At 41.8% G+C, this 13,408-nt stretch overlaps 1 protein-coding gene across 2 annotated transcripts in view; it reads left to right on the top strand.

Annotated features, from left to right (window-relative positions):
* The first annotated feature begins 399 nt into the window (after positions 1-399).
* Positions 400-13,408, top strand: part of ctdspla (CTD (carboxy-terminal domain, RNA polymerase II, polypeptide A) small phosphatase-like a) — a 35,030-nt gene continuing 22,021 nt past the window's right edge. For both annotated transcript variants that reach the window (XM_006795125.3, XM_006795126.3), the window contains exon 1: positions 400-1,002. In XM_006795125.3, coding sequence (XP_006795188.1) covers positions 927-1,002 — 76 coding nt within the window. In that variant the 5' untranslated portion in view covers positions 400-926. The remainder of the gene's footprint in view (positions 1,003-13,408) is intronic.

Consider the following 13,408-nt stretch of genomic DNA (forward strand, 5'->3'; position numbering starts at 1 on the left):
TCCCTCCTTTCTTTAAATTTCGGGGATTAATGTGTTTTTTTGTTGTAGTAAATTTGTTTTAAACAACTTAAGGTAAATTATACACAGTCATCTTTTTACAGTGTGAGATTTTAAGTTTTACTTAATTAAATTTTTTTTTTGTGCAGTGTTATTTTATTGAGAAGTTCATAATAATAATAAAATTATATATATATATATATATATATATATATATATATATATATATATATATATATATATATATATATATATATATAAAGCAAACGTAATGAAAAAAAAATAAGATAAAAAATTACAAAGCAGGTCGTAAAACGTGTCCCGAGTCTGCATGCAGTGTGAAGTTTTTCTTTCCCCTCCCTGAGCTGCAGGGATATGAAAAGATAGCAACAATCGGTGGGTGGTGGGCGGACTGAGAGGGTTTTTCAGCATGGACTGACGAGGATAATAGAAATGTTGCAGGCGTGTTGCTGTTGTAGTCAGCCTGCAGGGCCGGTAGGACGACGGTCGCCATCTCTGGGTAAACACTGTAACCGTATCACGCAGTTGATATTGTAGTGTGTGGATAGAAGCTGGAGCGTACAGTAGCGGTAGCAGAAGGCGGGGGCTATGCTGCCTGCAACAGCCACATCGGACACGAACGGCTTCGATGCGGGACTGACGCTTTGTTTGTCTCCTGCACATCGGACTGTCACCTCACATTTTGGACCAGCCGTCGTGACCGCTTCTTCCTCTGTTTCTTCTTCTTCTCGCTAATATTTTATCTCGCTCGTAAGCACCGGGGTATGGGAAGTGCAAAAATGGGATTTTAACGTTGCAAACAGCGGACGCTCCAAAGCCTGCGCACAGCCAGGGGGACTGTAGTGCGCCTGGTAATGTTTGCCAAGGAATAAAACGGTGTAGCCGAAGGTGCGTAACATCTCGTTTCCATGGACAACACGTCCATAATAACACAGGTTGCAAATCCGAAAGAGGAGGAGAGCATTTCTTCAAGTCAAGATAAAGGTAAGGCGCACAGAAATGTCACACATGACTCTTTTTTTTTTCACACAAAAATAATCATTTTAAAAAAGCGTGAATTTTCGGTTTCCATGTATTCCGGAGAGCCCGCTTCTTGTTTAGATTGACTCAGTGCCCATCTGCCAGATCTGCAGCCCTCGGTGCAGAGAGGATACTGAGCTCCGGACTGCAACAGCAAGACAAGAGTATCGACGGAAAACCTCCATTGTTCAGCTTGAAGCAGGGAAACATTAAGAGCCAGAGCCCCCAGCTCAGCCTGCAAATATCTATACAGTCTGATGCTGGGAGTCCGCTCTAACTTTATGTCACTCATAGCTTTATTTATTTTAGCCAGAAATATCCCACCAGCATTTTATTACTTAACACATGTGCCATTTCTCTAGGTCTGAGTGAGCAGGGTTTACTACTGGGGGCGGGTACTCTACTACTTCTCCCCCCTCTGCACTCTCAACATCCCTGTATCTGCCACCGACACTGTAAAATGCATTGAAAACAGCACACCACCAATAACAAGCGATCAGAGGAGGTTGTGTTTAAATTCATGCATGCACATGAATTTAAACATGTGATTGTCTGTGCAAGGTCAGAAGACGGTGTCTTTATGCGCCTATCAACATCAAAGTCACTAGTGATAGGTTTGCACACATTTATCCATCTGAGCAATAAAATAGCACTGAAGCAACAACAACAAACAGAAGTTTGCATTATTATCTCTCTTCTGTACATCCTCCATAAAACAAGTATCCTCATGTAACTGAAAGTGTCTTGGCTATTCACGCTGCTGGGAAATGTCCCCTTGCTGCTGAGTTAAAAAACAAAAAGTGGCTGAAAACAACAGCTCAACAGCTGCTCTGCAGATTATGCAGGCTGAGCGAAAACACATTTTCTTTTTTGTTGTTGTTGGTTTTTTTTTACGTAAGACTGCGCTTCACCATGTGGCGACGACATGAGTGTCAAATCCCCCTCATCAGTCAGGAGTTTTCATTAACTTTGAAAGCGGTTTTTGCCAGTCTTTTTAAACTGATGCATATTTCCATTTTCATTTGAGCTGACATCTTGTTGTGTAACGAGCACTCGGGATCTGTGTGCACACACTGGGGAGGTACACGAGCGTCCGCGGAGCTCAGGGCTCTGACATTTCCCCCGCCAGCCACCAGCACCCATCCAAGTGAGCCGCAGGGTGCCTGGAGGCCAGAGGGACCACAGCTTCCTGCTACACCCAGTGCTCTGTTGGAGAAAAGGTCACCTTCCCGCATCACCTACCACTGAGCAACACTGACATACACGAGCCACTCTGAGTCACTGCTTTCCCAGCCTGCACTGTTAAAATGGGCTTTGCTTTAATGTGAAATTGACTCCAAAAATTGTGAATCATGTGCCACCATATAATTTCCCAATGTTTACCCCCTCCCCAGCAGCTTACTGTACCTTCATAATTAAAACCCACCATAAACAAATCCATCAAAACTACCACTAAACATACACATTCATCACCCAGTGAGAAGGAGTAAGATCATCCAGGAAATTAGTTGGAAAACCCAGATGACATGTGGAATCTGACAGTTAATCTGGCGGGATAAAATCCAGGGTCAGTCACTGACCAAAGAAGGCCTAACACACACCCACACACACTTACACACACAAACGTGCACTGTGGCTCCTCAAATGGCTGCTGTCGTACATAAAAAAGTATCAGCAGGGAGCTTCCTGAACAGCGCCCCGGCCCTTCACTCCCGTCTCTGTCAAAGCAGACAGCAAACAGCACTTGTTGTCCAGGAAAGTTACTCTGCGGCCTGCTTGGGCTCCACTGAAGCCACAAATCATTACACTCACACACGCACGCACACACACTGAATATTTCAGAGCACAGGCAGGCTATTTTCAGAGTCCTATCGGTTTCATTCCAAGTAAAGACGTAGTAACTCATTAGCGCCATTTTTTAAAAACATTTGGTCAGGTGCTGATTAGAGCTCTATGCATAATGGAGGATGTTGAATGAGATGAAGGATTTAATCATAATGGGGATGGTGGATGAAGTCATGCATATCATACATTTGGAAAATAAACATTGCTTGGAGCACGTTCGGGCTGTGTTTTGCATCACGTTTTTCTTTTTTCTAATCTGACAAAGAAGCAAAATATCTTCTAGATGTTTCGAAGCAACCAGAGTCATCTTTCCAAACTCAAATTACACTTTTCATTTGGCAGCCATTATCATTTTTATTTATTTATTTTTCTGATGCAATGAAATGCAATGGCTGGACTTGCAGCCGGGGAGGGGAGCCACAAGGCCTGCCAGGCTCAGTCTCGCTAAGCAAAATCACTCAGGCTTTGCTCCGATAACTTCACAGCAAGGCAGGTATCAGTGGACGAGCCGTTTACCTTAATCAGATTAGGTCACATCTGAGTTTAGCTCTGCACTCCCGCAGAGTGAGTGATGACAGATACTTAGGGCAAATTACAATCTTGCGCTTGCAGTAATGGCAAAGCAAGAGTCTGTTTTGCTTGAAAATCTTACCGAATTGGCTTTAAATTGTGTCTTACTTACTGTCGCAATGAAGCTGCTTCTTTTACACACTGCTGAATGCATTTGTTGAATTCAGCCTGGAGTCACTGGAACAACTCTAACTAAGAAAACCTTCTTGGAAAACCAACAAATACAAATAACGCTTTTATCCCTTTCTGAGGGCGAGCTATTTGCATTCTCCTGAACAGACGTAATGTCATTCTGCCCATTCTCTGGTACAGCAGCAAGATTAGAGCCTGAGCAATACTTCAGGCCAATGCCAGCTGTGATTTAGTCAGGAGAACAAAAAATCTTAGAGTTAATGAAAATACTTTTATCATTTTCAAAGACTGGGGTATTTGCGATAACTTCCCGGCAATTATTTTATTTAATATTTACACATTAATCAGCAATTTAACTAATCAGACAGGTCCTGAGAGTATTGAAAACAATGATATCAAAAGAGCTCTCCTGGACAAAGAACTGTTCACCATTTCCACCCTATCATCGTTATTTAACCATTATGTTTGTTTTTATATCCAAGTAGGGCTGTTCGATATAACGATATATATCGGATGACGATATAAAAACGTCTATCGTTTCATTTTACGCTATCGTTTGTTTCGTGGTGCCGCAAAATAAACTGTTTACGGAAATATTTTTTCATTGTTTTGATGGTCACTGTAGTGTATTAATTTCTTAAAGTTCTCTCTTTCTCTTATATTTAATATAACCACACTACGGACGGACAAGCGCCTGTTTTTATGTGTTGTGGTTAGCAACAACGACGGTAACAGCATCGTGTGTCCGCTTGTGTTCCACATAAACCTTTCACAATAAAGCTCAAGATCCTGTTGAGACTTTTCAAAATAAACTGAATCACGTGAAAGAGCAGATTATTTATGGATGAGAAGTAAAAAAGAGCCGCCAGGTGCTAAAAAATAAACCTTAGACTCAAACATTAGAACAAACTTTTCCCCGCAGCACGCCGTGTAATAAATACTCACAAAGAAAACGGCGGCCGTTACAACTTGTGTCTAAAAATGTATAGTTTTAACTCCAGCTACATGACGCGCAGCTGGAAACACTTCCCGCAAGTCGAGCTGCCCGAGATTCACAGAATGTTACATTTTTGTGATTTATATCGTTATCGGACGATAGAATTCTTATATTGGGATATGAGATTTTGGTCATATTGCACAGCCCTATATCCAAGTACTGCAGGCAGCATAGCCCAGCAAACATGGTTCAAACCCTGACATCATCGCCTTGGTCAAAACTGGTCGCAGTATGACACCAAAACCTGAACTTTAGCTGGACAGACGTTACGTTGTTTCCACATAGAATAGAGCTTAGTTCTTACAAAAGTGAAAAATACAAATCAAATTTCTAAGATGGAATATAATGTGTTTGTCTTTTTAAACAGCTAACAAGTTTAGTACACAGTTGCATACGACCACCTAACATCTTCCCAACGTACACAGACCAGTATTACCAGAGTCTATTTATGGTTTTCTACACCTAAATTCAATTTCATTTGTTGTATAGCGAACTCTACATGTCAGACTCTTATAATCATCCCCTTTCTGTCCAACATACCAGCCTCATAAACTCAGGAATGCTAACATTCACATATGAAACCAGTTAGCTCAGTAGCATAAGTAATAAAGTCAAAAGCTTTAGATGAAGCTGAGTTGAAGCCACCCTTAAACTTTTTTGTATGTTTGTTCATTTTATTCTAATCAATAAAGACAACAAGGATTTCTAGGTGACGTAACATTGAAGACGTGACTCGATCTGACATTGTAATAACGTCCACGGCTTTAGTCCATCTTTCGTTTTGGAACTACTTTTTTATCCTGACGTTATGTGGAGAAAAGAAATGCTTGCTGGGATTATAGGACGATATTAACATTTCTCGCGATAGGCAAATATTAGGGAATAGTATTGGCCAACCTGTCACACTTACGCCATCCTAGATGCTAGACTGTCCTTCACAGACTCCATTAACCTTCGATAATTAAAAAATAAACTCAGTCATTAAAGTACTCAGTCTGTTTACATGCAAGTGGAGATGTATAACGTGAGAAGATGCATGGAGACGAAGAGCAGTCACTGGGATTTCTGCAAACCGATGGCATCTCCAAGTATGATTTCCTCCGAGTCTTCTTGGTCAGAGATTATTTTCGTTGCCAGAGAGAAAGGACAAAAAATACTGAAGCTGCAATTATGTATGAATCTGGAGAAACGCCCGTGGTTTCATCCACTCTTGGTTTTTGAGGTTATTCCTGGAACATGCTGCTGTACATTAATAAAGTGTTTATGATGTGTGGACCACACCTGCAGGGGTGTGTGCAGCATTCAGCTAGCGAGAGGAGCTACTGTGAGTTCTGGCTGGCTCAGAGTCCCTCGCACAACCTGCCACTCTGCTGTTTACAGCAATTTTCTATCCAGACCGGGCTCAAGTGTTCGACAGACAATCTTTTACCCAGAGCATAGCCTTCCACCTCTCTCGAGAATCACATTGGACTTCTGTGTGCGTACAGCGAAGTCGATATTCAGAGCGGCATTTTGATGGAGAGGAAGATAGAGAGAAGAGCTGGAGTCAGAGCTGTAAAGTGCAGGTCCTTATTACAGATTTATGAATCTATTTCAGCCAGTGCTGCTCAGAAAAGCTGATTATCTGCACCTCCAGGGAAGTGTTGGAGTGTTAGATGTTTCCCAACACATCTTCATTAATACCAATAGCATACTGGACAGCTCATTGGGAAGAATTGAATGTTTTAGCCTAGCCATAAGCTCCTTGACTGAAAAGCTTATTAACTGTTTGTGTGGGATCAGCCCATGTCTCTGTGTTAAAATGAGCATGCCCAAAGCGGAAGTGGGGCGGGTGGAGGGGAACTGTAATAATTTATATCATTTTAGTCCTGCTACAGCAAGTGGTGGAGCATGTTTTTAAAGTTGTAAGCAGCAAATGAATTGTCATGGCCTTTCTGTGTAATGTAGAGTTTAGAGTTAAGAAGATGTGAAGCAGCTCACAACCTTATATTATAACTGTTCGGTATATATGAAACCACAACCAGCAGCTGGTTATACTGTTCAGATTAATTCATTTATTTTTAAATAGCACCAAATCACAACTACCATCACTTCAAGGCTCTTCATATTATAGGATGAAGAGCTACAAAATAAAGAGAAAACAATCTGAAATCTACAATCAGACCACCGCGTTGAGACAGTACTTGGCAAAAGTGGGAAGGAAGAACTCCCTTTTAACAGGAAGAAACCTCTGACACAACCAGGCTCAGGGAGGGGCAGGAATGTGCTGTGAGCCAAACCAAACCAAGCTTGATTCATCTAATTTTTCAGATGTGAACAAACAGATCTACCCAATCAGACCGCTGCATTGTGCACTGTAGCTCAATAATCCTATTTTACCTCACACACATAGCTAGATAGAATAGAATAGAAGAATAGAATAATCCTTTAATTGTCCCACAAGGGGAAATTTGGTAAGATGCAGCTTCGATGCCGCTTCGAGTCACTCAGCTCTCTGAAATTATTATTCTGCCTCCTCAGATGTGGTCATCTGACAGCCCAAACTGCCCCACTGACATCCTGAAATATGTACTAAAGTGGCCGTGATACAGTTGCTTACAACTCCTGGATTAAGCCATGAAATTCTCCCTGCTGCCTTCTTTTGAATTGGATAAATCCAGAATCTCTGTTTCTTCCTTTTTCTTGTTTAGAAACATCAGCACCGGATCCTCATTGCTTCGTGGTGACTTTGGCAGGCGGCCTCTAGTGACCATTTACAGAACTGCAGTGTTTTTCTCTTCCATGCTTACTTGATTTTCATCTTGACAAATTCCCCTCAAATGCCAGAAACTGTGCTCCTCCTTAAAAATATACAACTTTCTATACCAAGGTGCTCAAATCAATTGACATTTTATAATGGCAAGTTTATCTTTAATATTACATAAATAGCGTCTTCAAAATGACTACTTGCACTTGTTCCATAGTTTAATGGTTTACACATTCACCTGACTTCTCCGATTTGATTCCCTGAGGGGCGGCACACATGCTTTTGTGGTTGTGTCAGCAAAGAAAAGCCTGCAAAATCAATTACGGTGCCCTTGTGTATAAAGGAACACCTTCAGATTTTTCAGAATCACTACTTGCATATGCTAAAGCAAACTGGGAAGGAACCCAAATAATATTTTCACTACATTTCCTCAGTTGGTAGACTTTGATCCTGACAGCATATTATAAAGTAGCCAATATTCATAAAAAAAAGTGCTATAATGGCCGGGAGAGTTTTACCAGCACCAATTAGGCTTATCTGGCATGACGCAGAATGCATTAGAAAGATTTATGTTGGATTTTCTTCTGCTTGCAATAAAGATTTGAGTGAGAAATCAGCAAAGTGGCCCTTAATGATTAGGTAGCCAGTAGATCTATGGATTAGGAGACACAACGAAAGATGCAATAGCACTGCAATCCATCCTCAGAGAGGCCACAGGGGAAAATAGTGTGGGTGGACTCCTCACTCCCACCCTGGATGACTGTGATGACTTAAACTTTCACTCTGAAGCAGCTGTAGCAGAGCATATTCTTATTTGACTAGCGTCTAGTTTAAAATAGTTTTAAGGTTATTTCTTGATTAAATTGATATACTGTATACCACTAAAACCCTACATGATCCATAGAAACTTTCTCACAGACCTGACCTGAGGAGAGATCGGAGAGACAGTTTTGCTTAAACCTAAGGTCACTTATCACTGTTCTCTCGATATTGCAAGTAGAAGGGAATTACTGTTCTCTAAAATCTATTAAAAACAGATAAATAAGCAACATGCTTCTTAAAACCCTCTGCTGCTGTAAATGCTTGCTAGCATCAAATGTGTCCCAAGCTGTTCTACATTTTGGATTCTATCATGTTTTAATTTTGACCAATTACATTTTGTAACTATTTTTGATTCATTCTGAATAAATTGAAGTGTAAAATAGCTTAAAATGGTAAAGTGAAGTACTTAAAAAGACACTATTTGTGTCCAGGAATAGGGGAAATGCATGCACCACCACTGTTCTATTTAAGTACATTTTTGCGGCATGTTTCGTATCATGTTCTTGCTTAATCGAGTACTAGAAGACCTGAAAGTCACATGAGTTTATGTTCCTGTTTCTCTTTACCAAGAGTTTCATTCCTGTGTTTCGAGTATGATGGTCGGCCGGTGGATTTGAATTAGACTGACAGTCATGTAAGTGCAGTAATTATTTCACTTTAAAACTTGCCTGTGGTGAGTGAGCAGCATTTTTTTTTGGAAAAAGCACTCTGGGATGTTTTACAAGCAGCAAAGACTGTTTGAATTTAAGCTTATATCAAAATTATTCATGTTTTCTCTCTGCTGGCCTCGAGGGGAACGCGTGTCAGAACGTGTACATGAAAAACTAGACGTGCAGTTTGTTGTCCCGTTTGTTGGTTCTTCAGCACAAACCAGCTTTGGGTTTTTCTGGGCCTCTTTTTATGTCTGTGTGCTTTGGACTGCGTGTTTGACAGCACTGTGGGGAAGTTTTATGTTCGAATGTGGCCTCAAGTGCAGCTCGTATGCTGTGGTTGCTTGTTTTGGAGCAAATGCTGTTTCAAAATGTCCGGCATGGCCTTTAAAACCACTGTTACAGTAGGATTTCAGTGGAATTCACTATAAAACGATACACTAACCAGCAGACGTCCATCTTGATCTGGGTTATATTGATTTTCATGAGAAAGCATGCACTGCAGTTCAAGAAAAACATCGAGCATACCAAACTTCAGCGGATAACAGCATAGTGTTGGGTCTGTTTTCAACTATTGGTTTAATTGACTGCAGCTGTCAGGGACATTCGACCCGTCAAACTTCAGACTGAAACTCCTTCTAATTAACTACAGAAGATAAATGACTGACACTCTGGTTCTTCTGGTACGTGCCTGCCATACTTTGGTTTGAATGCACAGTATTGTTGTGGGGTTACATCACCAGCCTTTCCTGTATATCTTGACACATAAGGCATGCAGTGACTGTGAAGAGCAATTCAATGCTCCAAAAGCCACAGTCCTTTTGGAGCAAAAGGACCGTTTGCCGTGCGGCCACAGCAGCCTGCACGCTTTCTTCTCAGGGACGCTCCTAAAACGATGGAACCGATGAGTTCTGGAGTTGGACGTGCAACAAGCTAACGTCTAATTGAGCATCCATCCATCCAAACGGATGCTGTCGAAGAAGATCAATACACACAGAGAAAGTTCGGAATCAAGAAAGACCAAGAAAGAGAGAGAGCTAGAGGTGTTTGTGTCAAGGAGGGAAAGAGCAAGAAAAAGCATCTGGGTTGCAGGCCGGCCCTTGACAAGGGGACGGCCTCTATGCATATTTTGCCCTCTTCTCGCTGGCATTTATCATCAGTAATTGGCTATCTGAGCAGCAGATCATGTTTTGTCCACAATGATTTTCTGTCACCCTCCCTGAATTATGCTGCGCCCCAGTTTGTGAGATATTTGACAGGAGAGCATAAAAGGTTCATACATTTTTAAACAGATGATCCGATAATAAGCAAACGCACATGCACCGAGCACGCGGGAGATACAGAGAGGCAATTCCCCCCCATCCCCACCCACGTCATCCTCCAGAGGTAAAAGGTGAATACTGTTTAACTGTAAGTCTCAGGGGACTCTAAGTAGGACATTCTCTGTGTGGAAATGTGGAGATGAATGCCCCTCAGAGAGCAGACGCACGAGAAAGTGTAACAGCGAAACACAACCAGGTCTACTACATGCTCACACCAACACATGCACACAAGTATATGACCTACTTGTTTCCCATTCATTCATAACAAGCAGCATTTTAATGAGCAATACTTAAAAAAAATTCTTTTTTTCAGTGCCTACTTGTTTCATCGATGACTTTGTACTTGAGAATAACACTGAATACTGAAAAACTTCATTACTCATCACAGGAAGCACTGTCGTATGTCTTTGTTATCTCTGCGGGGCCCTTTAAAGTCTGATATCAGAGATTTCTTTAGGAGGATGTGGAGTTTGAAAGACACGGTTATTTACCATGCTAAAAGGGGCTGTTGATTGCATTCTGGGAGATCAAGTGTGATGGAGTTTGACTCATATTAGAGACTTAATAGTCAGCTTTGATTTTAACCAGTTTTTCATTTCTTTCATTTAAGAGCCTTAATTCTCTAAAAGATCCTCCTACTTTTGGGTCACTGAATAGTTAAGCCTGTCTGTATTAAAGTGGAGCCTAAAGACGTCCCTAATTACATCTCGCATTAATTTCTTTACTGTCGTAAAGAAGTAGATGGGCAAGGAGGAGTTCCCATCAGTCACTGAGCCTCTGGCTTTCAGCGCACAGTAGTAGATGAGAATATACAAGGATATATTAATAATGAACTACCGCAGCAGCCCCAAACAACGTGGGCTGTGTTGCTGTCGGTTGCGTAACTCCACCAGAATAGTCAGATCTCTCTCATTATTCCTTCCTGGGCCCTCAGTGGGCTAATTCCCCCGCTCTTGTCATCTCCTTCATTTCACTGAGCGCTCGAGAAGCGGCAGCAGCCCTCATCCCTGAGGGGCTGTAAGCAGGCTGGCACCGCCACCACAGCGCCTATGCCGCTGTGCAACTAAGAGAGGAAAGCAGGGGCCGACCCACCCACGGCTGTGTGTCAGAGTTCACACAGCAGCGGCGCGAATTCGTACCTTGCATGCAGTGTGTGCCAACCAAATGACTTATGCGATTAGGTCCCTGCAAACCACATCTTGGCTCAATCAAATAACTGAGTTACTGAGTAATTTTAGTTATATAAGATTATGTAGGATGCACATGTACATGTAAATCCTCTCTATAAGTAGGCGAAATAAAGCCAGAAGGGCAGCTGAGGGTCAGTGAGAGTGACTAAAGGCATCTGCTGGAACTGAATGTACCTCCACAGCCTGTAATTTTCACCCCAACCTCAGCTGTCTGTGTGGGGAAGTAAGGAGGCTTAATGGGAGTTTATTTTATCATACTGTGCTATTATTGCCCTGATGGCCTAACACATAACCCACCCAGGACCTCGGCACAGTGAACGCACACAGACTGACAGACACAACTGTCAGTCTCAGTTCATCCAGTGCTATCTAACGCCACTCAGCTGTTTGGATCAGCTGAGTGTGTTCGATTCTGCGCACACGCATGTAACCAAACACATGTTCGAGTGCAAGCAGATGCTCTTTGGTGTTAATATTGTTATGGAAGCCAATCTGTTGTAATTGTCTTCTCCTTTCTCAGTGGGATTTTTCTCCTGTGTCTGTTTTTAATGAGCAGCAGCGGAGGTTGTTTATAATTCTGTTCTCAAGGTTTTTTTTTAAGCATCCTTTAACTAGTTTTTGCTCATTGATTTGGATGCTTTAGTCCATGTGTGTTAGCATCCACGAAACTAATAGCTGAACTGACTCTTGGTGTATAGCATAGTAGTTTGAAAAAGTGTCTTTGAATACAATTATCTGCAGAGTACTGAATTGATTTGCTAAAAAAAAAGAAGAAAAATCTAGTTATAGCTTCTCATGAGGGAGCATTTGGTGCTGCTAGTCTCTGTTTTAATAAATCTTGAGGTTACACTGTAAATGTCCAGGAATAGGGGAAATGCATGCACCACCAGTGGTGTCTGTTAATTGTCCTGTTAATTTTCTGCCAGTATTTAATGGATTTTTATTGAAGTGTATGGACATTTCTATCATTGGTAAACAGTAAAATTACATGCATAGTTGAAAGGAAAAAAAGGAAATAATCCATCCATCCAGCCATCTTCTTCTGCTTATCCGGGTCCGGGTCGCAGGGGCAGCAGCCTAAGCAGAGAAGCCCAGACCTTCCTTTCCTTGGCCACCTCCTCCAGCTTGTCCGGGAGAACACCAAGGTGTTCCCAGGCCAGCCGAGAGATATAATCTCTCCAGCGTGTCCTGGATCTGCTCAGGGCCTCCTCCCGGTGGGACATGTCCGGAACACCAACCCCAGGAGGCATCCTTGTCAGATGCCCGAACCACCTCAGCTGGCTCCTTTCAATGTGGAGGGGAAAAATACTTTGTTTTTAAAAGGGTTCATTAAACTGTATTTTTACAGATTTTTTTTGTTGCTTTCTCCAGTGTATAAAATTAATCACTCCTCTTCCAAATGTTTAATGTTTCATTTCGGTCTTTGCTACCAGTGGCTGAGATCAGATCAGATAAGCGTCACTCAGGTTATTTCACCTGTCATCGCTACGTGTTGCTGAATTTTATTGGTGTCTTATAGTCACCACATTGCTGCTGCCTTCCTTCTTGCGTCTGTCCTTTCAGAGTGTGAGTTAGACACGATAAATTTGAGGACCTCTCCCTAGATATGATTTTCAACAAGTGGTTTGAAACTAGAAGATAAAAGTTTTATTTACATTCTTTTGCAGATATGGACATAGACAGCTGGAGATCCGACAGCTGAGTAGTCATTTCTGTTTTACATATTTGAAGTCCACCACCTGGGATGCATCCATAGTTTGATTTCCACATGGACCCTCACGTTTAATATCCGATGCTAAAATTTGTTACTCAGACTCCAACTCTGAGGGGACCAAAGCAGTTGTGCGGATACAAAAAAAACCAAGGCTTAAGGCTGTTTTCACATGGTTTGTAGTCATACAATGCACATTCAGTCCAATTATTGGTCTGATGTGTCTGAAGTGGGAACAACATATAGAAATAAGAAGGTGCTGTCTTCTGGACTTGTAGATAAAGGATCTGTCCAACTGAGGTCTTGATTCATTCTATGTCTCGTTGCTACGGTTTGTAAACCCTGCCACATCCAAGAATGAGAAGCATATCACGCTACAGGAAGA

The sequence above is a fragment of the Neolamprologus brichardi genome, chromosome 9 (genome assembly GCF_056152115.1).
Source record: "Neolamprologus brichardi isolate AB-2024 chromosome 9, ASM5615211v1, whole genome shotgun sequence".
Classification (NCBI taxonomy): Eukaryota; Metazoa; Chordata; class Actinopteri; order Cichliformes; family Cichlidae; genus Neolamprologus; species Neolamprologus brichardi.